The sequence below is a fragment of the Myotis lucifugus genome, unplaced genomic scaffold (genome assembly GCF_000147115.1).
Source record: "Myotis lucifugus unplaced genomic scaffold, Myoluc2.0 scaffold_0, whole genome shotgun sequence".
NCBI classification, from domain to species: Eukaryota; Metazoa; Chordata; class Mammalia; order Chiroptera; family Vespertilionidae; genus Myotis; species Myotis lucifugus.
This window is the reverse complement of record NW_005871048.1, coordinates 2,205,775-2,232,056: the sequence shown is the minus strand read 5'-3', so window position 1 is coordinate 2,232,056 and position 26,282 is coordinate 2,205,775. Positions and strand designations below refer to the sequence as shown.

The following is a 26,282-nucleotide window of genomic DNA, read 5'->3' as shown; positions in this document are numbered from 1 at the left end:
TTTAAAATATCTGCCAGTCTCTGGCCTTGAGGGACCCGACTGAATGAATTCAGGCCTTTATGCGGGGCAAGAAAGTGCTATTTGTTTACAAGTTCAAGTCTTACGCACACCACACGGGAGGTAATCCTGCAACATGGATATAATCCATATGCCTTCTTAGTGCTTCGCCCTCCTATATCCTAAGTGACCAACGCTTTCATCTCTTGGGCTTCTAATCACCATTCACTTCCTTGTAGTGCCAGGCGGCCTGAAAGCCTGAACTCAGGGAGGAAACCTGAGTTGGACCCACACTGTTGGACCTCCCTTGCTTTTCTGTGTGCGAAAGGATGGCCTTACCCTTGTCCCACTCTGTAGTACCCAGGTGGGCAGCCACAGAGGTAACCCCCCTCCGTGTTGGAGCAGCCATAATTGCACGGGTTCTTGGAGGATGAGCACTCATTCACGTCGTGGCAGGCACTGGAGAACTGGTCAAAGGAGAACCCGGAGGGGCAGGCACACTTGTAACTCCCCAGGGTGTTGTAGCAGGAAGCAGAGCCACAGGCATTCGGATTGGAGCATTCATTCTCGTCTATGACAGAAAGTAAGAAAATATTACCTGAGGAATATTTATGACAGAAAGTAAGAAAATATTACCTGAGGTGACACGGAGGAGGGCCTGAGTCTCAAAGTACCTATGATTTCACAGTAGAAAGAACTCTACAACAGCATTTAAAAAACATTTAGTCCAATGGCTGACTTGCAAAGTATGTGAAAATAAAAAAATAAAATGCCCAAATCCAACAAATCCTCCTAAATTATAGCTGTAAAAAACCTTGCCCAACACTTTTTTTGTTGTTGCTGTTAATCTTTACCCGAGGATATTTTTCCACTGATTTCTAGAGAGAGGGAAGAGAAGGGAAGAGACAGAGAGAAACACTGATGTGAGAGAGACACATCAATTGGTTGCCTCCTGCACTGGATTGAGCCTGCAACCAAGGTATGTGCCCGTAACTGGAATTGAACCTGGGACTCTTCTGTCCGTGGGTGGATGCTCTATCCACTGAGCCAAACCAGCTAGGAAATTACCCAACACTTTTATATACTGTTTGTGCTGTTTATGAATCTGCTGGCAGCCCTTTGGGACAGGTATTTGCAATTTGCCTACAGAATCACCCTTCTATTCTCTTAACAGCAGGATAGTTCACCAGCCCACACCTCAGATGAACGGATTCACAGGGACAGCAGATTACTCACTGTGAGGCTGTGGGAGCCAGAAATGAAGAACCATACTAATGGGGATGAACTCTTCGGGGTGCTGAAAATGCTGTGGTGTTCCTAGTGGCATACTCTTGTGAGGACATACTAAAAACCATGAACTGAGGGGAAACCAAGATGGCGGCATAGGTTAACGCGGGAGTTTGCTGCCTCGAACAACCACTTCAAAAATACAACTAAAAGACGGAACGGACATCATCCAGAACCACAGGAAGGCTGGCTGAGTGGAAGTTCTACAACTAGGAGGAACCGAGAATCAGAGGAGGCGCAGTGCTGAAGTAAAATACTAAGGTGCGGAGTGCGCGCGGCGCGGGCTGGTGGCTGAGGGCGCGGTTGTCTGTTTCAATCCGGAGGGAGCCTCAGACTCTGAGCTCCAGATCCGGGCGAGTCTCTAGGGACCCAGACTCAAACGGGAGAAGCGGGACTGTCTGGCTTCGGTCCCTCCAAGGTTTGCAGCGGTTGCTGGGACAGAGAGGCAGAGCCCCTGGGGACGGACTGAGAGCAACCATAACTGCTCCCTCCTCCGCCCTGTTGATCCTGTGGGACCCACCCCGCCCAAGCCCTGCACAGAGCCATTTGCCGGATAGCCTCAGGCAAAGGCTAGATTAGCACCTCCCTAGAGGACAGAAGTTCTCCCACTGCAAACACAGCTCATTCTCACAGCCAGTTGGCCTGGAGGTCAAGTTGTAATTACCTACAACAATCAAGGCTTGACTACAAGACTGCTCACAGAGACCACAAGGGGGTGCACCAAGAGTGTCTACCTCAGGTAATTGGGACACTTAACACGGAAAGCCACTCTATCGACACAGCGAAGCATAAAAAAATGCCAAGACAAAGAAACAGGCCACAAAGGACAGAACCGGAGGAAAGCAGGCTACTGGATATAGAATTCAAAACCACACTTTTGAGGTCTCTCAAGAGGCTTCTAGAGGCTGTTGATAAACTTGATGAGATGTACAGGAAATCTAATGAGACCCTCGATGGTGTGATAAAGGACCAACTAGAAAGTAAGCATACACTGACTGAAATAAAGAATATTATACAGACTCCCAACAGCAGACCAGAGGAGCGCAAGAATCAAGTCAAAGATTTGAAATTCGAGGAAGCAAAAAACACCCAACCAGAAAAGCAAAATGAAAAAAGAATCCGAAAGTGTGAAGACAGTGTAAGGAGCCTCTGGGACAGCTACAAGCGTACCAACATCAGAATAATAGGGGTGCCAGAAGATGAGAGAGAGCAAGATATTGAAAACCTATTTGAAGAAATAATGGCAGAAAACTTCCCCTACTTGGTGAAAGAAATAGATTTACAAGTCCAGGAAGCGCAGAGAACCCCAAACAAAAGGAATCCAAAGAGGACCACACCAAGACACATCATAATTAAAATGCCAAGAGCAAAAGACAAAGAGAGAATATTAAAAGCAGCAAGAGAAAGAAACTCAGTTACCTACAAGGGAATACCCATACGACTGTCAGCTGATTTCTCAACAGAAACTTTGCAGGCCAGAAGGGAGTGGCAAGAAATATTCAAAGTGATGAATACCAAGAACCTACAACCAAGAGTACTTTATCCAGCAAAGCTATCATTCAGAATTGAAGGTCAGATAAAGAGCTTCACAGATAAGGAAAAGCTAAAGGAGTTCATCACCACCAAACCAGTATTATATGAAATGCTGAAAGATATCCTTTAAGAAGAGGAAGAAGAAGAAAAAGGTAAAGATACAAATTATGAACAACAAATACACATCTATCAACAAGTGAATCTAAGAATCAAGTGAATAAATAATCTGATGAACAGAATGAACTGGTGATTATAATAGAATCAGGGACATAGAAAGGGAATGGACTGACTATGCTTGGGGGGGGAAGGGGTGTGGGAAATGCGGGAAGAGACTGGACAAAAATCATGCACCTATGGATGAGGACAGTGGGTGGGGAGTGAGGGCGGAGGGTGGGGTGGGAACTGGGAGGAGGGGAGTTATGGGGGGAAAAAAGAGGAACAAATGTAATAATCTGAACAATAAAGATTTAATTATTAAAAAAAAAAATAAAAAAAAAATAAAAAGTAAATTCAATCAAAAAAAAATAAAAAAAAATAAAAACCATGAACTGTACACTTTAAAAAGATGAATTTTATGGTATGTGAATTATATCTCCGTGTTAAAAAGCCTACATCTGTATCTGTATTTGTGTCCATTCTCCCAGCAATTCCCAAAGCCTTCATTATATTGTAGATGGAGAAAACATAAAAATCTAAATACCCTAAGTGAAAATACTTGAAATGAACATTATTTAATTGGGTCTATTGAACCAACAACCAACGTTTACCTGCGTGAGGACCCCTTAGGTGCAGACTGTGCCTTCTGAGACTGTCTGCATCCAGCCATCAGCTGACACCCACCTTCCTGGCTTCATGACTAACATTAATACTTTAAATGCCTGACAGCAGGATAATTATGTTATACCTTCAGTTGCATTTATCATTTTAAATTCAAAGAGTGTGCTTTTAAATTTGGAGACTACAACTTAGCTCTTAGCTGTCTGGTTGATATATAGCCCCTGGCTGGGCTCCTTCAGAGTTCATTATAATTCAAATTTCACCCTGGGCACAAGTCACATCTGTCCCGTGGGAAGTTCTTTCAAATTCTGTGACTCCAGTGGAGCACAGTGTGTCTGTTTACTTAGTATGTGATAAGTATATGTTTCAGGCCACGTGGGGAAATGAGCCTATTTGCAAGAGAGTGTGCGCCTGGAACACAACAGGCAGAGGGAAGGGCAGAGCGGCATGGCTCAGGGAGGTTATGGAAGACGCAGATGGCGTCTCAGCGAAGAGGCCTCTCAGACAGGAAATTAAACTCCATTAAGTACGGCACAGAGGTTACTGAGAGGGTAGATGTTATTAGGTACATTTTTGTATCATGATTATAGTTTCAGAATTAAATCAGACCGCCAAATGTATAATTCTTAATCACTGGATATAAAATCTGCTATGATTACCTAATATGTACCAATTCTTAGCCTTCATTTCATGGGGAGGAGATATATAAATAAATTCATAATAACTAAGCTACCTGTGACATAAATATAACTGCCATTTTATTTCGGCCACAAATGCTCCTCTGATTTTATAATTAAATCGGACGTTTATATGCACCATTTCTCTCCTAATGGAGAATGTAAATTAGGTTATAATTTAACAAAATGAACTTTCTATGAATATAGTATTAGACACTGTGTTAAGTAGAAAATGTACCAGGAAAAACTGAATAATTGAATAAATTCCATTTTAACATACCAATGACAAGAAAAAATTTAAATATATAATATTTTTGGAAGCACCATTATATATTTCATGTTTATATGCTATAAATGTACATCATAGTATAATTTTATAGACTTACGTAATCTGACTTTTAAAACGTGTTCCTGTGTGAGAAATATTTTGAGTTGACTCAAGCCTAACCAAGCTATGTTCAAATTATTTTGAAAGGGCATAGAAGCAACTGGAAGTTACTAACACTAAATAACTAAAAGCTTCATATATTAAGACATAATTTTTCTTCATATGCAAATGTTAATAATATTCACTTATTTTCAATTCTGAATAATTATAATGCTTGCAAATATTGGAGAATGTTACCTACATTTGTATAATCAATGCACCAGAATGGGATAAATGTCCTATGGTAACTGGCGGGAAACTTCTCAAATTATTCCTTTGAACTAAAAGCTTTTGTCAGTATTAACACTTACAGAGAAATGTCATTTTTCTTTCTTTCTCTTATAAAGATTTTTAGAGAGAAAGGAAGGGAGAGGGGGAGAGAGAAATATTGATGTGAGAGAAAACATCCATCAGCTGCCTCCTGCACACCCGCTACTGGGAATCAAGCCTGCAACTCCAGCATGTGTCCTGACCTGAATCGACCAGCAACCTCTGGGTGCACAAAACGATGTCCAACCAACTGAGCTACACCGGCCAGGGCAAGAACTGCCATTTTTCTCAAATTGAAAGTAGTATTAACAGCACTGTAGGTTTTCAATTTAACAGTATTTAAATAATCTGATGCATTAACTAGCAGTTCTGTTCCTTTACCAGGAGATCCCAGATAAATCTATCTGATAGACTTCATTCTCAATCTCCTCTTAGTCATATGAATGAAGATATTCACACACATAGTGACACATAAAAATGATTTGTGCCTTTTAATTTGCACTTTGTCATAATTCTTGTTGCTTTTATTAGTTCCTGATGGGCTGTATAATGCTATTCTTGTTACGTATTTCGGTTAAAATTCCAACTGTGTTATGTGGATTCAAGGCAAGAAAGTCGGCAGTTTTATTAGAGACCAGCTGGGTTCCTCAACCCTGCACAGAAAAGTCTAGAACCTTTCAAATAAATGTCTGTTGCCTCTTGCTCACTCAGGGACCTGCTGCTTACGGGTGCCCATTTTAGCAGAGCAAGCTCACAAAAGAATACTCATAGTTGGGGATATCTGCTTATGTGACTTTAGTTTTGAACTCATCTTTGAAAACATTTATCCTTCTGTCCAGAGGGTCCCTCCCAATTAGAAGGCACAGGGGCGTCTGGCTGGACTCCATTGTGAGATGTTCTGGGGTGACTGCCTTGCTGAGGTGCTCAATCCAGGAGACCCCACAAAGGGGGCCTGGGATATACCACACAGTCTTGATTTTAAGTCAGACCAAATTTAGTAAAAGCCTCCATAGCTATATTTGCACTAGATATTTACAGACAGAAACTTCAGGAAACTTAAAAACTTGGAAATTGAGTTCATACTCCACACATAATCCTATTTCTATTTATGACTGCCTTAAAATGAAGAATTCTATATAAGCTGACACGTGAAATATTAGAGGATCATTCTTTTGCATTTAGTGTCATAGAATTAACCAAGAAGTCCATTTTATTTGCTAAATAAAGTACTGGCATATGTTATGAACAACACAATATAATAAAATTGTTTTACACTTTTAATAGCTATGTAAAAAATACCATTCTCTATATTTTGAACAGTGTGCATACACTTTGCCTCTTTATGAATCAAGATATCAGGGCATAAGGACTTTTGCAACATATTTTGTTTTCTTTTTTTCTATAAAGAGAAAAAATAAATTACACTTCTGAGATTATTCTGGTTGATAGCCTAACTCTGTGGTCGGCAAACTGCGGCTCGTGAGCCACATGCGGCTCTTTGGCCCCTTGAGTGTGGCTCTTCCCAAGCCTTAGGAGTACCTTAATTAAGTTAATAACAATGTACCTACCTATATAGTTTAAGTTTAAAAAATTTGGCTCTCAAAAGAAATTTCAATCGTTGTACTGTTGATATTTGGCTCTGTTGACTAATGAGTTTGCCGATCACTGGCCTAACTCAACATTTTGATATCCTTTAAAACTCTGTCCTTAAACTCTTGATCTGTAATAGTGTTTGAATTTCCTGCCACAAGGATGTATCCATGGTGTGACCTGGCACGTAGCCATGGAATAGCTGTGACTTTCAGAGTTGGTTCTTCTCCTTTGAAATTTATCTTGTGGTTTTTTTTTCTTAATTCACTAAACTGTCATTTGAAATTTCTTGTGAGAAGACCATAAAGGATAAAATCAGATTAATTGAACGAGTAGCCCAAGCACAGTAAACTATCTGAAGTACATGTGGGGTAATTGAAGTCACTACAGAGAAACAGGAAGCACCCCGCCATCTCCCTGCAGTACCACTGTCCTCCTTTCTGCTCCGTTATGTTAGCATCTAATGTCACAGGGTATTGGGTGTTATGTCTATGAAGTGCATTCAAATGGAACCAAGAAGTTAGGCGGGTAAGTTAGCTGGTTACTCAGAGAACGGTGCTCTCTTTGATCAACCTCTCCTTAAAAGGAGAGTTTCCATGACGATCATCAATGCAAGAAATGGAGCACAGTGCCTACTAATTTGACTTTACAAACACTTCTGTCTGGAGTTTTTAATGGAATCTGCTGTAACTAGGTACTATTTCTACCTTAAAACAATTCAGCTCCTTCATTACATCTATGTGACTGGACAGCTCAGATGGACGATGCTCATTAAGTTGATCTGAATTCCTTTATATTTGTCTGAGGGGGACAAAAAGCCCCTGACCTCGGCAAATGAAAATGATGATTCTTAACACAATCTTCAGAAACTTAAACTTATACTTAGCAGAACATTAAAGTTTTTATAAACGCTCCAGTTGCATTACTGTTCAGGTACTTAAAACCATATTCTCATTGTGGGCATTTTCAAATATACACAAGTATAAAGACTAGAATAATGGATCAGTCCTAAGCACTGTTTTATTAAGTTCTAGGATTCAAAGGTTATATAGAAACAGCAACCTTTATTATTTGTTCATTTTACTTAAAGATACTTTAAGGTCAGAAAAGCAGATGCTATGTAAGAAGTGAGTGCTCACCAACACACTGATTCCACTGGTAATGCTGAATATACCCTTGAGGACAACCACACCTGTAGCCTCCCAGGATGTTCTGGCAGCCGTGCTGGCACCTATGGTTTCCATCACATTCATCAACATCTGCAAAAACAAGCCCAGCAAGATCTTCATGTAAGTTTTTTCTACTATTCTTAGATACACTCCAAACACAGCCTGGGATAGCTATTATCAGGGGAACAAACAAGACACAAAGAAAGGCTGTGATTTTTCCAAGTCACATGGTTATTAGTCAGTGGTGGTACAAAGAATGTTTCTGAGATAAGACTTCACTCTTATACTATCCACCAGACCACACCACATCAATGCTCTAAATAACATTTAATTTCATCAACTCAACCACAGCAACCACAAACGCTGTGCATTTTGGATGGATTAACTTGCAGATGGTCTGATTTATTTGGTAAGTGATATAAATATATTTGCATTACATTTCTAGTAGATTCAAAAGTGATTGTAATCTTCATTTTCAGGAAGGTACCAGCACTAAAGAGATACCTAAAATGTATAATTGTTTTGCCCGCCAGTGTGGCTGAGTGGTTGAGTGTAGATCTATGACCTAGGAGGTCATGGTTCAATTCCCGGTCAGGGCACATGCCTGGGTTGCAGGCTCAATCCCCAGGAGGGGCCATGCAGGAAGCAGCCAATCATGATTCTCTCTCATCATTGATATTTCTATTTCTCTCTCCCTCCCTCACCCTTCCTCTCTGAAATCAATAAAATTTAAAGAAAGTATAATTGTTTTGCACGCAGAAATTTTTTATTACCATTCAAGATTAATTAGAGGCAAATTTTAAGTATTTAAGAATGTTATTTTTAGACACGATGTGGTATTATTACACATATGGAATAATTTCTTTGTTCATACGTGCATACTCTTTTGGAATGACAATGAGGCTTTGAAATCTACCCATAAAGAGTGAAATAAAATTGGCATGTTTGATGTGTATGTAACAAATTTATATGGATAATTAATAAATGGTATCTTATGTGGATAGTCACAAGCTGAACTCACACGTGGCAAGCAGCTGTATGTTCAGAATGCTTTCAAAGTCTCAATGACTTCAAATGTAAAATATTAAAGTAGAAAAATTTAAAACTAAATTTTTCTTGGTGGCAAATTAGATACATATATAAAAGCCCTATAATACTTATAAAGAGTATCTTAAAAACTTTGAATATATTTCTAGAATTCATAATAATTTATTTCTTTTAAAATTTTTCATTATTGTTAAAAGTATTACAGATGTCCCTCCTTTTTTCCCCCCATTAACCCCCTCCATCTCACATCCGCCCCTCCAGGCTTCACCACACTATTTTTCGTGCCCATGTGCTATGCATATATGCATGTAAGTTCCCAAGTTAATCTCTCCATAATCTTATATTTCTAAGAATAAGTAGAGGGCGACTAAAATAAATAAAACACAAATTGCCATCTGCTAAAATCTATATAATTAGCAGCATGCTTTTGATACATTTTTCCAGTTCTCTATGACAATTGGTTCTTTCTCTTACACTTAATTTTATACATTTAGGTATCATAGAACAAAAGTCCTCCCCCCTTTTTTTTCCTGGTACAGTATACTCATTCACTACTGTAAACCATATTAGGTATAGAATTCTTTTTCAGTTCAATTCTTTTTTAGATCAATAATGAAGTAAACAGTTCAGTTACTTTAGAAGCCAGTTTGTACTCACCAAATTTTGTTTCAGCACATTAAAGTTTTCCTCTGCCCTCAGAATAATTATGGAAACTTATGAACAAAAATAAATTGCTGGGTCCTAAATTTTTAAATATATTTTTCTTCTTTTGAGATGATCAACATTTCTCATTTAGTGGCTCGGAAGGAAAAAGAAAACAGCATGCTGTATGTGATTAAGGGTTTTTGAGCAAATAAACTCACCTTCACAGTTGAGTCCAGTGGCATCAAGGGAGAACCCTCGTTGGCATTCGCAGCTGAAGCTCCCAGGGGTGTTCTGACAGATCCCCTTTGCTCCACAAAGGGAAGGCTGAGACCCACACTCATTGTTGTCTACCAAAGACAAATTATTACATGATTCAAATTTCACTACATAAAATAAAAAGTGAACTATGAAATGCTAAGTTTCCCAATGTGAAAAGAGCACTTTAGGGAAATGGATGCCAGTATTCACTGTCATATAAAGGTAAAAGTAGGAAGAAAGAGTATATTTCAAGAGATGTGAAAGTGGAACATATTTTGAGTTGACCGAGGACAAGGTTTTCAATAATATGACCGAAAGAGCCTTAGCATATGTGTCTTCTAACATTAAAAACCCCAACATGTTCATTAGCATGGTCCAAATTACAGTGAACCTTTGATAAGATTTTATCTGAACACATATTTAAAATGCAATATAAAGGCACTGCTTGGAAGATGCCTACTATGTGTGTGTGTGCTCAGACTACACAGTATAGGTCTTTTTTCCCTTTGAATATTATCCCCGAGAGAGAAAAAAATCTATATTATTAGCAACATTTTTATTTATTTTATTTTATTTTTAAAATATAGTTTTATTGATTTCAGAGAGGAAGGGAAGGGATAGAGAGATAGAAACATCAATGATAAGAATCATTGATTGGCTGCCTCCTGCACGCCCCCTACTGAGGAGGATCCAGCCCGCAACCCAGGCATGTGCCCTTGGCCGGAATTGAACCTGGGAACCTTTAGTCCGCACTGGCTAGGGCAAGCAACAATTGTAGACCACTAATTATGAGGGATTGGTTCTAACTATAAGTACTGAGACATTACCATTTTAAGTACAAGTTTTATGCATCTATCAAAGTTTGTAAAATTTCCCATTTGTAGTTTTGTCTTACCAATACATGCAGTGTGGTGCTGGGTGAAACCAGGTGGACATTTACAGGTAAAACCTCCCAGAGTGTTGACACAGAGAAACTGGCAATTGTGCTGTTTGGTTTGACATTCATCAAGGTCTGAAATGAGAGAAGCCCATGCAAATCAGAGCAGTGGTGTCTGGATAGGCATCCTTTGTCGTGAAGCCACACGAGATGTGTTTGATCTACTGGGAATATTCTGCCAAAGTTTTTGCTGGAATTTTTATAGGCTTCAATATGCATATGACAAGCAGTTTCTTTTCACATACCTAAGCAGCATACATATTATGGGCTACTGTGACAGACTGATGAAGGTGATACATCACACTAAGTTTTCTTAAAATAAGAAACTGAATGAAGGAATCACTGTGGTTTCCATGAATTGTTCTCAAAGTTATTATCCAAAGATTATAATTCTTGTATTGAATGTACAGTTTAGTACATGACTGGTCCCTTATTCCTATTAAGGGAGAGGGTTAAATAAAAATAAAACAGAATTTGGAAACTGATGTAGGTCGTAACGCAAACATCGAGTCAGGGTCTCAGGTTCCAAATGAAGTCACCATCATAAACACCAGAGGAAGCAAAAACACAGCATCTGTGACTCTAGTCAGACCTGGAAGTAACAGCTGGACTGGACGGACAGAAAACTCAAAATGTGATTTTGGTTAGATTGGAACTTAAGATAGAAAAATATATTTAAGTACATTTACAAAGCAATGTAAGATATAAACAAGATTAATTCATTATTTTAAAGTTTAAAAACACACACGCTTTAGTTGTACTCATTATAAATGTGCAAAATTAAACTGACTCATAATGGTTCACTAAATAGGTACAAGAGAACAGTACTGCTTGCTATTTTTTTATTTATTGGAAATAAAACCCCATTTTCTTGAGCATAATCTGTATTTCAAAAATTTAATTAGACAGGAATTTCCTCAGTCTAATAATTTCATACTGATGAGATTTAATATAAAATTCAATATATGAGTATAGTATTGGAGCTATTTTAATGATCTAATTTAGTTTGATAATTACTTTTAATACTACCAAAGCAAAAAAATTTAAATTTAACAATTCATTTTTAGACTCTGGCAGTAATAAAGATAGTTTGCAGAAATGAAATCTTAGATAAGAAACAAAAACAAAATCTCATTTTAGTTATTTGTCTTAATCTCTTCCTTCACCAAAATTAATTTGTTTTAATTTTATTTGTTTTTTAATGTGTGTGGGTTGCTCTAGGAAGCAACATGGGTTTTAATTTTGCCTGCCTCCTACCACGTGTCCTTTATTAGAATTTTCTATGAGTAATAAAATGGTCACCAAGAAAATGAGATTGAAGAAGGTGCATGTGGCATAATCCCCAATTAGCTAAATTTGAATCTAAAAGAAGAGACATAGACAAGGGTCACAAATGCCAGAAGCTCTTCCCTCACCTTTGCACGTTTTCCCATCCTCCTGCAGGACATATCCCCTCGGACACGAGCACTGGTAGCTCCCCTCGCTGTTCTTGCAGATGAAATTGCATGGTTTCGGAGACTGGGAACATTCGTCAAGATCTAAATCAAAGTGATGTGAAGATTAAATTCTTGGTAAAAGAAACAACTAGCTTCTTTCCTCCCTCCTTCTTCTTACTTCATTCATTTAGCTTTTCCTCTTCAACTTAAAATGGAAAACAGCCAGGGAGAAATGATGCACAGAACAATTTTCCCTCAAGTAATGCACTGGTTTACTTTGTAGATCAATCTATGGATCTTGGACAAATATAATATCTTGACAGTTGACCGAGTTTAAAACACCCACTCAATTCTTTAGATTAATGTACTTTGGTTTACAATTTGAGAGCCATAAACTTAAAAGCAAGGGTTTAAAAACATTTTTTGACATGTAGATGTAGCAGAATTTCTCTTAAACTCTCCAGGCTGACACTCCCTGAAGTAGCTTGCGGGGTCATGGACTGTGCTGGAAATCTTCCACTTGCCTGCCAGGTCCAGTCCTCTCCCTAGTCCAGGCTGCTCATGGGCCCAGGACCCTGCTCTCTTGCTCTCTGTCTTCTGGCTGGTCCTTGTCTCCTCAACTCTTTCCCCGCAAGGTGGGCTCAGGCTGACTGAGTCATGGGATCAGAGGTCATAGCTCCTCTCAAGGCAGCCCTCTGTGCATAACTTTCTCCTTCCAGGTCCCAGCAACCTCTCCCTCCTTTTGGTCCAGGAGTAGTATGGCCCTAGTACACAGCACTCTCCCCGTGGTTCTGCAGACACTGTCCACACCATTATAGACGGTTCCTTTGTTAAGCCCTCCTTAAACTGTCCTCATTCGACTATGCCACCTTTTTTTCTGCTAGGACTCCAATCGATAGCACACAATTTACATTTCCTCCATAAAACATATTGATTGATACCCACAGAATGCTGAAAGCTCATGGTTAAGAGCCTATTCTCCATTACTTTCATGCCCAACCAAGTGAGACAAATGCTTACTATGAGTCAGTTTGTTTTTTCTTAACTTTTTCATGCCAGGTGTGCTTTATTAATGAAATAGGCAATTTAGAGAATATCATGTTAAGTTGATGAATCATAAAGGAGAAAATATTTTTTTTCTTCAATGAAAACAAAGTTGAATATTTTGGGAAGACTCAATAAAGGCAAATCACCTTTGTCCCCAAACTGTGACAGAATCACGTGGGTGAGACAATAAAAAATTAAATTAGAAAAAGAGATTGTAAAAATGTAGAAGGTTTCTGTACTGAAACTGTTTTGCTACTGGACATTTATATTATGCAAAAACCAGCAATGAGAAACAAGCACAAAGCAGTCCCTCTTTATATACAAACACACACATCCACAACCAAAATCCCTTTTCTCTCATCAAAACAATGACAAACAAATGTCATTTATATATCTTAAATTAAAATATAAAATGTTGAAAGTTCACTTTTTATAATTGAACAGTTCTGTGTCCCAAATGATTGGACAAGGCCTTAGACAACTACGATGATACCAAGAGCCACATTACTGAAAGGAGTGGCATCATTTTAGTAACATGCACATTGCAGAGCTCCCTAATAAAGATACTCTACCAACAGTAAGTGACTTGCAGGAAACAGTAGCTGACAAGCTCCCAGACACAGAGATGTCTTGCCTTACCTACACACGAAGTTCCACTGATGTCTGTGGTATAGCCCACCTTGCAGAAGCACCGGAACGAGCCCATGGTGTTGATACACTGACCATTGGTGCACAGGTTTGGCATAACCTTACATTCATCAATATCTGTGGGCCAAAACAAAACCGAAACCAAAACCAAGAAGTCAATATATATTTGAGGTTAAAACTGGTTAGAAACCAAGAAATTTAAGGAATTGACACACGATAACTAACAACCAACATTCATGGTGCCTTTTCATCATTCAGACGAATGGCAACATAAAAATGGGACATAAAAATAATCTGCAGTGATGGGAAGAGATAAACAAATGAAGACTGTGTTGAAAGCCCTGTTTAAGTTTACTCGTTTTGCATCCTAAGTATGAATTATTTTGGGGGGAATCTAGAAAACTTTCTTTGTGAAGTTACACTAATTTGGAATTTGTGATAATTTCCCATGGATTGGCCTCAAATCTGCACTAGCATTAGACTCGAAAGAAAGGGATTTATTAGCAAATAATCAGACATAGGGTTGGGAATCTGTATAGGGATAGAGGAAAATGGTATTTTTCAGGAAATTAGTTGGTTGTACAAAAGAAATGGAAACCACTAGTCAATTATGAGAGTTAATGTTTTGTAAACATGTTAAAACAGACTAAATTTTGGTGCACGCTCAAATAAATAAATAACATTTATTTAAGTCAGTATAGTTTGGGGGTTACAAGCATGGCCTTTGGGGGTCAGACAGATATGTTCCATTCCTGGGTCCATCCCTTAAAAAGGGTGTGATCTTGGGAAAATTACTTGTTATCTTATGCTTTAGTTTCCTCATCTGTTAAAATGGGAATAATAAATTCTACCTCTTAGATTTGATACAAAGTCTCAAAAGTATGAGCAAAAAGCATATACAAACACACACATACATAAAAATATTTTAGCGATTATTATTGTACTAGAGGCCCAATGCACAAAATTCATGCAAGGGTAGACCTTCCTTCTCCCAGCTGCCGGCACCGGCTTCCCTCTGGCACCCGGGACCGGACTTCCCTCGCAGCCCTGGCTTCATCTGGAAGGTTGTCCAGTCCAATTAGCATATTATGCTTTTATTATTATAGATTATTTTTATTATTATTTTTCCACTTTTCCTTCAAACTAATCCTAATGAATGAAGTTCACTGTTTGATAATATGCACGAATTTCCTCAAGTCCTTACCTCTTCCATCAGTGGTGTATCCCGGGCCATGAGGACATATTTTTTTGTACTGGGCAGTTCCAGGAAGTGGGCAAAGTTCACACTGGTGACCCCAGCCTCGCCCCCCATCGCAGCAGCATTCTGACTTGGTGACGAGGTTGCGGCTGCTGGATGCCATCTGACACATCGTTTGTAATACCTCTGCAAAGCAGAGTCCCTGTCGATTGTCTGAAATGACAGCATAGTCAACAGGAATCAATGTCATGGAACTGACACTTCATTACCTTGAACTTCAAATTAAACAGGACAATCAATACTTTCATTCTTAGCTATAACTTAACAAGGTAAATATTCTTTGATATCAACAGTCATACTAAGATGGTTTAACAATTATAACATTTTATTGGGAGTTAAGTTCATAAAGTGTTTTATCACTATAGACAGTTTGTTAAATTTGGACAAAAAGTGACACTATATTTTAGAGAGATTATTTTTCTTTAATCCATCAGCAACTAAGTGATAGTAAACTACCATTTCTGTAGAATCCAAATAAAAATCAAATTATTTCCCTTTAAATAAGCAAACAAGTATCAGAAGTTGTTTTTGAAAAGAAAATTCTAGACTATGTTATAAATTTGGTACATATTCAATTTAATCTCTTTTAATTTCTACATCTAAAAGATGGTTCAAACATTTAGACTAAGTAGATGTTTTTAGAACAAGGATAGGGATCTCTCTGATGTAGAGAGGGAAGAAATCATTAATATGGTTTTTATGAACCATCCTAGTGAAACTGTTAATAATATAAAAAGAAAAGACCACTTTTTATATCTGAAAAGGCTGATGGTTAGTAAAGGTCTAGACTGAACAAACTATATATTTTCTTGACTAATAATTTCCTAGGATTTAAAACAGATGACATCATTTTGAGAAAAATCTGATGTAGTTGAAACATGCTGTTTTTACACCAAATCAAATGATGAGTAATCTTATTTCTCTTGGTTTGCCTTAAGTTTTACTATTCCATACTTTAATACCTGCTCATAATGTACTAAAATAGCTTATAATATATGCATTATAATACAACACAATGTTTGAGATTTATATTTTCCATAAGAAAATATTTTCTAAAACATTTTTCTGTACCATAAAATAAAATTTAACCTTTATTGCATTTTTTAAAATATGGCCTTTACTTTAATATCATTAATTCAGCAGAGCTTACCACACATTAAAAATATTTTCTTTTGGAATTAAATCATCATCCCCTGATGTAAGTTTTACTAAAGTCACATTTTCCATAGACTTTAATTAATATTAATCTTGGGAAGACTTTAAAATGTTATTTATATGACACATAGATGTGCAAGTAACGCACATACGGACAAATACGTCATTTTAATAGGTGTGTATCTTCAGGAAGAGGTATGTGGATTACTAAGATTGAGAGATTTGTTTAGTAGACAAGGATATATATGAAGAGCTCTTCTGTGATGACATCATAAAACATGTTTTATTTACCAAGTAAAATACACGCATATATCAACTTACCAAGGCATTCAGTGCCTGAGGAACTTGATTGAAATCCTTCATTACACTCGCACCTGTAGCTCCCAATAGTGTTCACGCAACGCCCATTTTCACAGATTCCTGGCTTGGTCCTGCATTCATTTTCATCTTTAGAAAAATAAATAATGTGAATAATGAATAGATTATAAAATTATAACTTAAAATTACCTTATAATGGATTATATCTTGTTTAAAACGTCTTCACTAAAGTACTAATATGATGAGATAAAAACTAGTCATGTGTGAATACTGATTTATTTTCAACTTTAACTCGTCTTTCAGGTGGGTTCTTTCTTAACAAGGCGTGCTCTTCCTCCTTGTCCCCCTTGCAGGGACGGGGTGGTGTTTGATGAAGAACTGGAAAATTGACCTCCAAAAGGGATAGACACTAGACAAGGAGGAGAAGAATCTTGGGGAAGAGGATGTCATTTTTGTGATATCACAGAAAAACTGGGGCATAGGGGTGGTAGGTGCTAGGGAAGGCTGGTGAGTAAAAGAGCAAAATGTTTTTTTTTAAATTCTCTATACACCTACTTATTGTGATTATTTAATATTTTGTAAATTTTATTTGAGGTTTTTTCCCCCCAAAACTATGTTGTTAGGAGTGTAAAAAAGTGTAAGACAATGAAATCTTTTTGATAAATTGTTTTTTATATATTTTTAAATTTTCAATTTATTGGTTTTTATTTTGCATGTGCTTTCTTTTTTCAGCAATTGCCTTGAATATCTTGTTCCAATCCTTTATTTTTAACCTCTCTCACATTTTGATTTGGTACATTTCTTGTAAAAAGCACCAACCTGGATTAAAAAATTTTTTAGAAGTACATTTATTGTTAACCAGCCATTTCAACTACTTATATCTATTATGATTACTGATGACTATTATGATTACTGATATATTTGGATTCTTACCTGCCATTTTATATTGTTTTATATCTACCATGCTATTGCCCCCTTCTCTCAATAGTTATTAAATTAGTCTACTTTTCTATGCCATCCTCTCTCATCCCAAACTTATATTTGGAAGTTATAATCTTTTTATTCTTCTAGTGGTAACTATGGGACAACTTCAATACACACTCTTAATACTTTTCTAATACGTATCTGTTTAAAAAGCTTCTGGCAACAACAAGTACCTTGCCATGAGTTTACTTCTTTCTGTTCTCCCCCTGTGGTACTTGCCAGGTCTTTGTGATCTAGAAATTTTTTTAAAAAATATATTATCCACCATGAGCATCTATTTTAACCAAATTATGAGGTTTACTGGTTTCTTGGCTCACCATTGTTTCATATGTACTACTACTTCCTCCTGAATTAATTAAGAAAATATATGAGTATATACTTTGGTTATCATTCTAGAGAAGGTACATGTGTGGTAAATATTCTAAAACACACGTCTGACAACTTCTCATTTTGCTTGCTTTCTCACTTGGATTGAGTATAGAATTTCAGTTCCAAAGTATTTTTCCTTGGAATGTTTTGAAAGTATTGTTCCATTGTTTCCTTTTACCCAATTTTCCTGTTCATGTGTAGGAAATCTGGTTTTTCTCTCCTTCTAGAGAAAAAAGGATTTATACAGTAAGGGTTTACATTCTGCTCTTAAGTGTTCTGAAATTCATCATGATGTATGTTGGTATAGATACTGTTCCCCTTTTAGCAAAAATAACTTGTGCGGAAAACTTAAAATATATGCAGAAGGATTGAGCTAAGGTATGGATTTAAGTAATTGCATAGTGTCTGTTATTTCTAGAACTTGAGAGTTCAAGGTCTGTCTTCTTGATTTAATCCTATCCCTCATTCACCTTTATTTTTATTTGATTTGTTTGAATTGAGCTATTTTTTTCAAGAAGGGCTCTTGTTGGATATACTTCTTGAGTGCCTCAACATTTGATAATGTATAATATAGTTTTTATACTTGAAAGATAACTAGATATGCCTCAAAATCATAGCTTACTTTTTTTAAAAAAACATATTTTTATTGATTTCAGAGAGGAAGGGAGAGGGAGATAGAAACATCCATGATGAGAGAGAATCATGGATTGGCTTCCTCCTGCACGCCCCCTACTGGGGATCGAGCCGCAACCCAGGCATGTACTCTGACCAGGAATCGAACCCATGACCTCCTGGTTCACAGGTTGACGCTCAACCACTGAGCCACGCAGGCCAGGCCTACCTTACCTTTGTTATGCTACCATTGGCATTAAGAATTACTGAGAGAACTTGAAAAAAGAGTACACTGATTTTTTTCCTACCTTGCAGGTAATTTCTTTTTCTGCCTGGTTGAATTCATTTCCCATCTTTACTTTCTTTCTTTCTTTTTTTTTTTTTTTTTGCTGTTGAAATTTGTAAATCTACTAGGGTGTATCTTGGTGTGGTATTGTGCCACCTATGAAATTTTGATTTCCAGCATTCCACTTTCTATGCTTTGGCAATTTCAGGATTGCCAATGACCCATCACTTCACTGTCCATTATGCTATGCACACTCATTTCCTTCTACATACTAGTGCCTGATGCAGTGCAGCAAACAGACTAGGTCTTGCTTTAGTGCAAGACTGAAATCTCAGACCGGTAGTGATACTCCCTTGACAATCCTACTGTCCTTCCTAGTATGTCCACACTTCAGCTTTCTAAAATGATTATCACATATTAAGAACTCATTCATCTCCCCACAATGAACCACCTGTCTGCGCCCTCATTTTCAATCTCCTGTTCTTTTTCAACAGCAGAAGTATCTCTGGTTTTTCTCAAAGGTCAAGTGTTTGAACTTGTACTCTGGATTACCTTCCAGACTTCACAGTTCTCCTTTTTTTCAATGAATCATTCCCTCATCGTGATTAAAAAAAAATCTCTCTCAACATATTATCCCTCCAGCTACTACCACATTTTTGTTCCCTTAGGGAAAAATTTCTTTTTTTTTTTTCTGCTCAGTTCTCTGACTCCCATTTTATTTTACTCCAGCTTTATTGAGGTATAATTGACAAATGAAACTGTGAGATAAAGTGCACACCATGATGCACATATTTTCTGAAAGGATTCCTTCCATCAAGTTCATTGACACTTCCATCAATCACAGATTTACATTTTTGTGTGTGAGAATATTTAAGTTCTACTCTCTTAGCAAATTTCAATTATATAATACAGTGTTACCAACTATATCACCATGTTATACATTAGATCCTCAGACCTTATTCATCTTATAACTGCAAATTTGTACCCTTTTACTAACCTGTTGTGATTTCCCCAACCCCTGCCCCTAAGGAACCACTTTTTCATTCTGTTTCTGTGAGTTCAACTTAAAAAAAATTCTACATATAAGTGATAGCATATTTGTATATATTTTTTTTAGTCTGTTCATCCACAGACACTTAGGATGTTTCCATACCTTGACTATTATAAATAATTATAAATGAACATGAAAGTACAGATACCTTTTTGAGATAATGGTTTTGTTCCATTGGATATATACCAAGAAGTGGAACTGCTAGATCATATGCTAGTTCTATTTTCAATTTCTTGAACAGACATAGTGGTTGTACCAATTTACATTTCCATCAACAGTGCCCAAGGGTTCCCTTTTCTCCATATCCTTGTCAACACTAATCTTTTTTATAACAACCATCCTAATAGGTGTGAGGTAATATCTCATTATGGGATGTGTTTTTTCCCCATTTACCTCAAGATTAGTGATGTTGAGCACCTTTTCATATACCTGTTCACCATTGCATGTTTTCTTTGGAAAAATGACTATTCAGGTCCTTTGCCCACTTAAAAAATCTAATTATCATTATTATCATTATTATTACTTGCTATTGAGTTGTATGAGTTCCTTGTATATTTTGGATATTAATCCCTTACCAGTTCCGTGGTTTGCAAATATTCTCTTCCATTTCATAGGTGGCCTTTCCACTTTGCTGATGGTTTCCTTTTCTGAGCAGAAGTTTTTAGTTTGATACAGTCCCACTTGTTTATTTTTGCTTTTGGTGTTGAAAGAAAATCATTGCCAAGACCAATGCCAAGGAGCATACTCCTATGCTTTATTCTAGCAGTTTCATGGTTTTAGGTCTTACCTTCTAGTATATAATTCACTTTGAGTTGATTTTTGTGTATGGTGTAAGAGAGTGGTCCAGTTTCATTCTTTTGCATGTGGCTGTCCAGTTTTCCCAGCACTACTTATTGAAGAGACTATGTTTGCTTACAGTATATTCTTGGCTCCTTTGTCAACAATTAATTCACCATATGTATAGGTTTATTTCTCGGTTTGCTATTCTCTCCAAAACTGACCTGTGTCTGTTTTTATGCCAATACCATAATATTTTGATTACTATATTATAATATAGCTTGAAATAAGGAAGTATCATGCCTCCAGCTTTGTTCTTCTTTCTCAAGATTGTGTTGGCTATTTGGGGTCTTTTGAGGTTCCCTACAAATTTCTTGAAAGAATGACTTATGGTTGCCATTTCCACTTCCTAATCTTGGGTCCTTTCTGTAACCCTCGTGGTCTACCCCAACATGGAAAGTACTCCTGAAGAGATCACCAAGTCTATTGCTTCTCTGTCTGTGTCTTATTCTATATCTCAGCAGCATCAGACACAAGTGACTACTCCCTATGTGTTTGAATAATCCATTCTTGTAACTCTCATAGCTTCACACTGACCTAGAGAACTTCCTATCTTGCGGGCAACTTATTTTTAGTCTTCTTGATATGTTTTTTAAGATATATTTTTATTGATTTCAGAGAGGAAGGGAGAGGGAGAGATAGACAGAAACATCAATGATGAGAGAGAATCATTGATTGGCTGCCTCCTGTACGCCCCCTACTGGAGATCGAGCCCGCACCCTGGGCATGTGCCCTTGACTGGAATCAAACCTGGGACCCTCCAGTCCGCAGTTTGATGCTCCATCCACTGAGCCAAACAGGCCAGGGTGTCTTCCAAACATTTTCAATCTCTGTGGTGCCCAGAGGTCAGTCACTACGTCTTCCACTCTCTATATTCTCTCTCGGTGTTCTCATCCAATCTTACGATTTTTAAACACTACCTATTTTCCAGCAATCTATAAATATGGCCTACTTGGTGTTATCACTGGAAAGCTAAACCATATCTTACACTTAACATGGTCAAAACAGAACTTTATACTTGTAATCACACCTGTTTCTTCCAGTCTTTCCCTTGTCAGTTAATAGTAGCTTCATCCAACCAATTATTCCAGTAAATGCCCTAGAACTCATCTTTTATACCTCTTCCTTCACCCACCATATCCAATCCATCCATCAGCTAGTTCTGTTGATTATCTCCAAAGTATATTCTGAATCTGTCAATTTCACCACATTTCTATTCCTCTATGGCATGCTCTATGCTTTTATCTGAGCCTCCTTCACCTCTCATTTGGATGATTAAAAAAGCCACCTAGATAGGTTAACGCCGGAGTTTGCTGCCTCGAACAACCACTTCAAAAATACAACTAAAAGACGGAACGGACATCATCCAGAACCACAGGAAGGCTGGCTGAATGGAAGTTCTACAACTAGGAGGAATCGAGAATCAGAGGAGGCGCAGTGCTGAAGTAAAATACTAAGGTGAGGAGTGCGCGCGGCGTGGGCTGGTGGCTGAGGGCGTGGTTGACTGTTTCAATCCGGAGGGAGCCTCAGACTCAGAGCTCCAGATCCGGGCGAGTCTCTAGGGACCCAGACTCAAACGGGAGAAGCAGGACTGTCTGGCTAAGGTCCCTCCGAGGTTTGCAGCTGTTGCTGGGACAGAGAGGCAGAGCCCTGGGGACGGACTGAGAGCAGCCATAACTGCTCCCTCCTCCGCCCTGTTGATCCTGTGGGACCCGCCCCGCCCAAGCCCTGCACAGAGGCATTTGCCGGATAGCCTCAGGCAAAGGCTAGATTAGCACCTCCCTAGAGGACACAAGTTCTTCCACTGCAAAACACAGCTGATTATCACAGCCAGACCGCCTGGAGGTCAAATCCCTCTAGTATTAACTATAACAATCAAGGCTTAACTACAACAAGACTGTGCAAAAAGACCACTAGGGGGTGTACCAAGAAAGCGTAAAAAATGCGGAGACAAAGAAACAGGACAAAACTATCAAGAGAGGATATTGAGTTCAGAACCACACTTTTGAGGTCTCTCAAGAGGCTTCTAGAGTCTGTCGATAAACTTGATGAGATGTACAGGAAATCTAATGAGACCCTTGATGGTGTGATAAAGGACCATCTAGAAAGTAAGCATACACTGACTGAAATAAAGAATATTATACAGACTCCCAACAGCAGACCAGAGGAGCGCAAGAATCAAGTCAAAGATTTGAAATGCGAAGAAGCGAGAAACACCCAACCAGAAAAGCAAAATGAAAAAAGAACCCAAAAATACGAAGATAGTGTAAGGAGCCTCTGGGACAGCTTCAGACGTACCAACATCAGAATTATAGGGGTATCAGAAGATGAGAGAGAGCAAGATATTGAAAACCTATTTGAAGAAATAATGACAGAAAACTTCCCCCACCTGGTGAAAGAAATAGACTTACAGGTCCAGGAAGCTCAGAGAACCCCAAACAAAAGGAATCCAAAGAGGACCACACCAAGACACATCATAATTAAAATGCCAAGAGCAAAAGACAAAGAGAGAATATTAAAAGCAGCAAGAGAAAGAAACTCAGTTACCTACAAGGGAATACCCATACGACTGTCAGCTGATTTCTCAACAGAAACTTTGCAGGCCAGAAGGGAGTGGCAAGAAATATTCAAAGTGATGAATAGCAAGAACCTACAACCAAGATTACTTTATCCAGCAAAGCTATCATTCAGAAGTGAAGGTCAGATAAAGAGCTTCACAGATAAGGAAAAGCTAAAGGAGTTCATCACCACCAAACCAGTATTATATGAAATGCTGAAAGGTATCCTTTAAGAAGAGGAAGAGGAAGAAAAAGGTAAAGATACAAATTATGAACAACAAATATGCATCTATCAACAAATGAATCTAAGAATCAAGTGAATAAATAACCTGATGTACAGAATGAACTGGTGATTATAATAGAATCAGGGACATAAAAAGGGAATGGACTGACTATTCTTGGGGGGAAAAGGGGTGTGGGAGATGCGGGAAGAGACTGGACAAAAATCGTGCACCTATGGATGAGGAGAGTGGGTGGGGAGTGAGGGCGGAGGGTGGGGTGGGAGCTGGAAGGAGGGGAGTTATGGGGGGAAAAAAGAGGAACAAATGTAATAATCTGAACAATAAAGATTTAATAAAAAAATAAAAATAAATAAAAAATAAAAAAGCCACCTAAATGAATGCTGCTTCTGCTCTCACACCCTTACAATGTATCATCTACAAAGCAATCAGAGGTCTTTTAAAATGTAAATTAGAGAATAATAACAACTAGCCCTTAATCAAAATGTAACTATATTTCAAGGGCTGTTCTAAGGATTTTTTTACATGCATTCCCTAATTTAAAGCTCCCAATAATCTTTGGAGGTAAATCACCTCATCATTCCTATTTGTTTTTAGATGGGAAATTTGAGGCACATGGGGAGGCAAACTTGCTCTAGGCAAGCCATTGATTATGAGATAAAAGATTTGGCGATTCCCTCCATTTTGTTCTATATAAAAATAACAGTTTGCTCCTGGCCAGGGAACACATCAGATAATTTTAAGCAGCATCTTTCTGTGAAACATTCTTAGTAAATCATCCAACTTGGTCAGACCAGCCTGCTCTCAAGAAGGCACACCCTCCCCCAGATGCTCTCCAGTGGTCGGCAAACTCATTAGTCAACAGAGCCAAATATCAACAGTACAACGATTGAAATTTCTTTTGAGAACCTATATAGGTAGATACATTGTTATTAACTTAATTAGTGTACTCCTAAGGCTTAGGAAGAGCCACACTCAAGGGGCCAAAGAGCCACATGTGGCTCGTGAGCCGCAGTTTGCCGACCACGGCTCTAGGTCATAGAGCTAGTAAGTATGAAACTAGAGTTCTCATACTCACCAGCCATCTTTAAGGCACACACCCTGAGTTACTCTGCCACATGCCCTTAGCATAAAACCAGCTCTTTACCATGGCCTGCAATGCCCGTGCCTACCTTTGGACTTCAGCTACACTGACTTTCATTCCTGCCTTATGGGTCTTTGCTCTTGCTATTTCCTTATTTTTTCTAGTTCCCAGTTCAAATGTCACTCATCAGAGAAGGCTTCCTTAGAAGTGTATTCTAAAGTAGTTCCCATCCAGTCACTAATCTTACTTTCTTGAAAAGATTTACCACTCTATGAAGTTATCATGTTGATTATTTCTTTATTTGTTTGATGAATGCTCTTCCTGACTAGAACATAAACCACTTGAGAGTAGGGTTGGGGTGGAGAAGGGAAAACTTGTCCTTCCAGTTTATTATGATATCCCAAGAATCACAAACATAACAGATGTTTGGTAGATAATTGAATAAATGAATGACTGTTCGCAACAGTGTTCCATGGAGCGGTGGGCTCTTCTGATATGCTGGTTTAAATATTTTCTACAAGAATTTCTTCTACAAATATAGTTAAACATTTTTTCCTGTTTTATTGTTCAGTTTTCTTTTTTCCCCAGGGACTTCATTTATACATATACTGACTTTGTTTTCTACCCCTGTCGTCTTCTTATTAATTACTTCCATATTCACATTACTGGCGGTGTTGTCATCCCTTTCTATTTTTTATTACTTCTAATGTGATGTTAATTTCTGTGGTAGCTTTATGTTTTTCCTAAGCTCTGTTAGACCATTATCTCTTGATATTGCTTTATCTTTTTTCAATCTCTTCTTTCTATTTGAATTTTATTGATATCTATTAGAGTTACCAAAACATTTTTAAAAATCTTCTTCTTTTGTTTTCTGAGGCATTTAATCTAATTCTTGTTTCTTTTGTCTTCTTTCTCTACCCACTTCCCACCCCAGTATATATATGCATTAGTTGTAGTTTTGTGTAATTATTCATCTCTGAACAATTTTCTCCAGTTCAGCTATTTGCTGAAAAATGGTGTAGGAGATCACCAGTGCTGAACTGGGCACAACCCATAGTTCCAATTCAAGGCTGTTGTATAAATAAACTCTCACCAAATCTGTGATGCTCTGTCCTAGGGACATGTACTCTCAAGCTTTCAGGTAACTTAGGAGGTCAGTGTGGCTCTGAGTAAAGTCTTAGTGTGTCAACACGATTTCTCTTTCACTTCTGCATCTTTTGACACTGCAGTACGGAACTGGGCTGCTACAGAAACATTCCATACCTCTCTCATTCACCTATGTCCTTTATCTTCTAATCGAAGATTATTGGATGAACATTTTAAATTGGGGCAGTTACTTTTAGAGATATATGTATTCTGCCAAAGCCTAAAGAAAAATATGCTGCTGAACATCTGTGTTTTTGTTTGAAATTTTCTATTATTTCAAGAATATTTTTCAGCCTGTGGTTGTGACCATTTCTTCACTTAATCCAAAACAGTTCTCTTTCTCCCTTGTCATAGTTCTAAAATTTTCACAGGATGGGAGTGAAGTAACACATTTTTATTCCATCATCTTTAAAATGAAGCCTTCTCATCAATTACATTTATATAATGTTAATGAATTCCCAAAAAGTATTCTGTTGGCATTTATTGAAGTATAACTCAGATACTATATAATTTGTGTTTTAAGTGTGCAATTCAATGATTTTTAATAAATTAAGTGTGCAATCATTGCAACTAGTTTTAGAACATTTCCGTCTCCCAAAGGGATCCCTAGTGTCCATTTGCATCCACTCTCTATTCCAGT

At 37.8% G+C, this 26,282-nt stretch overlaps 1 protein-coding gene across 1 annotated transcript in view; it reads right to left on the bottom strand.

Annotated features, from left to right (window-relative positions):
• FBN2 (fibrillin 2) overlaps nt 1-26,282 on the bottom strand; it is a 242,315-nt gene that overhangs the window by 5,100 nt on the left and 210,933 nt on the right. Inside the window, 8 exon segments of the mRNA XM_006081068.3 lie at nt 337-568; nt 7,698-7,817; nt 9,638-9,766; nt 10,573-10,689; nt 12,030-12,152; nt 13,737-13,862; nt 14,950-15,156; nt 16,480-16,605. Coding sequence (XP_006081130.1) covers nt 337-568; nt 7,698-7,817; nt 9,638-9,766; nt 10,573-10,689; nt 12,030-12,152; nt 13,737-13,862; nt 14,950-15,156; nt 16,480-16,605 — 1,180 coding nt within the window.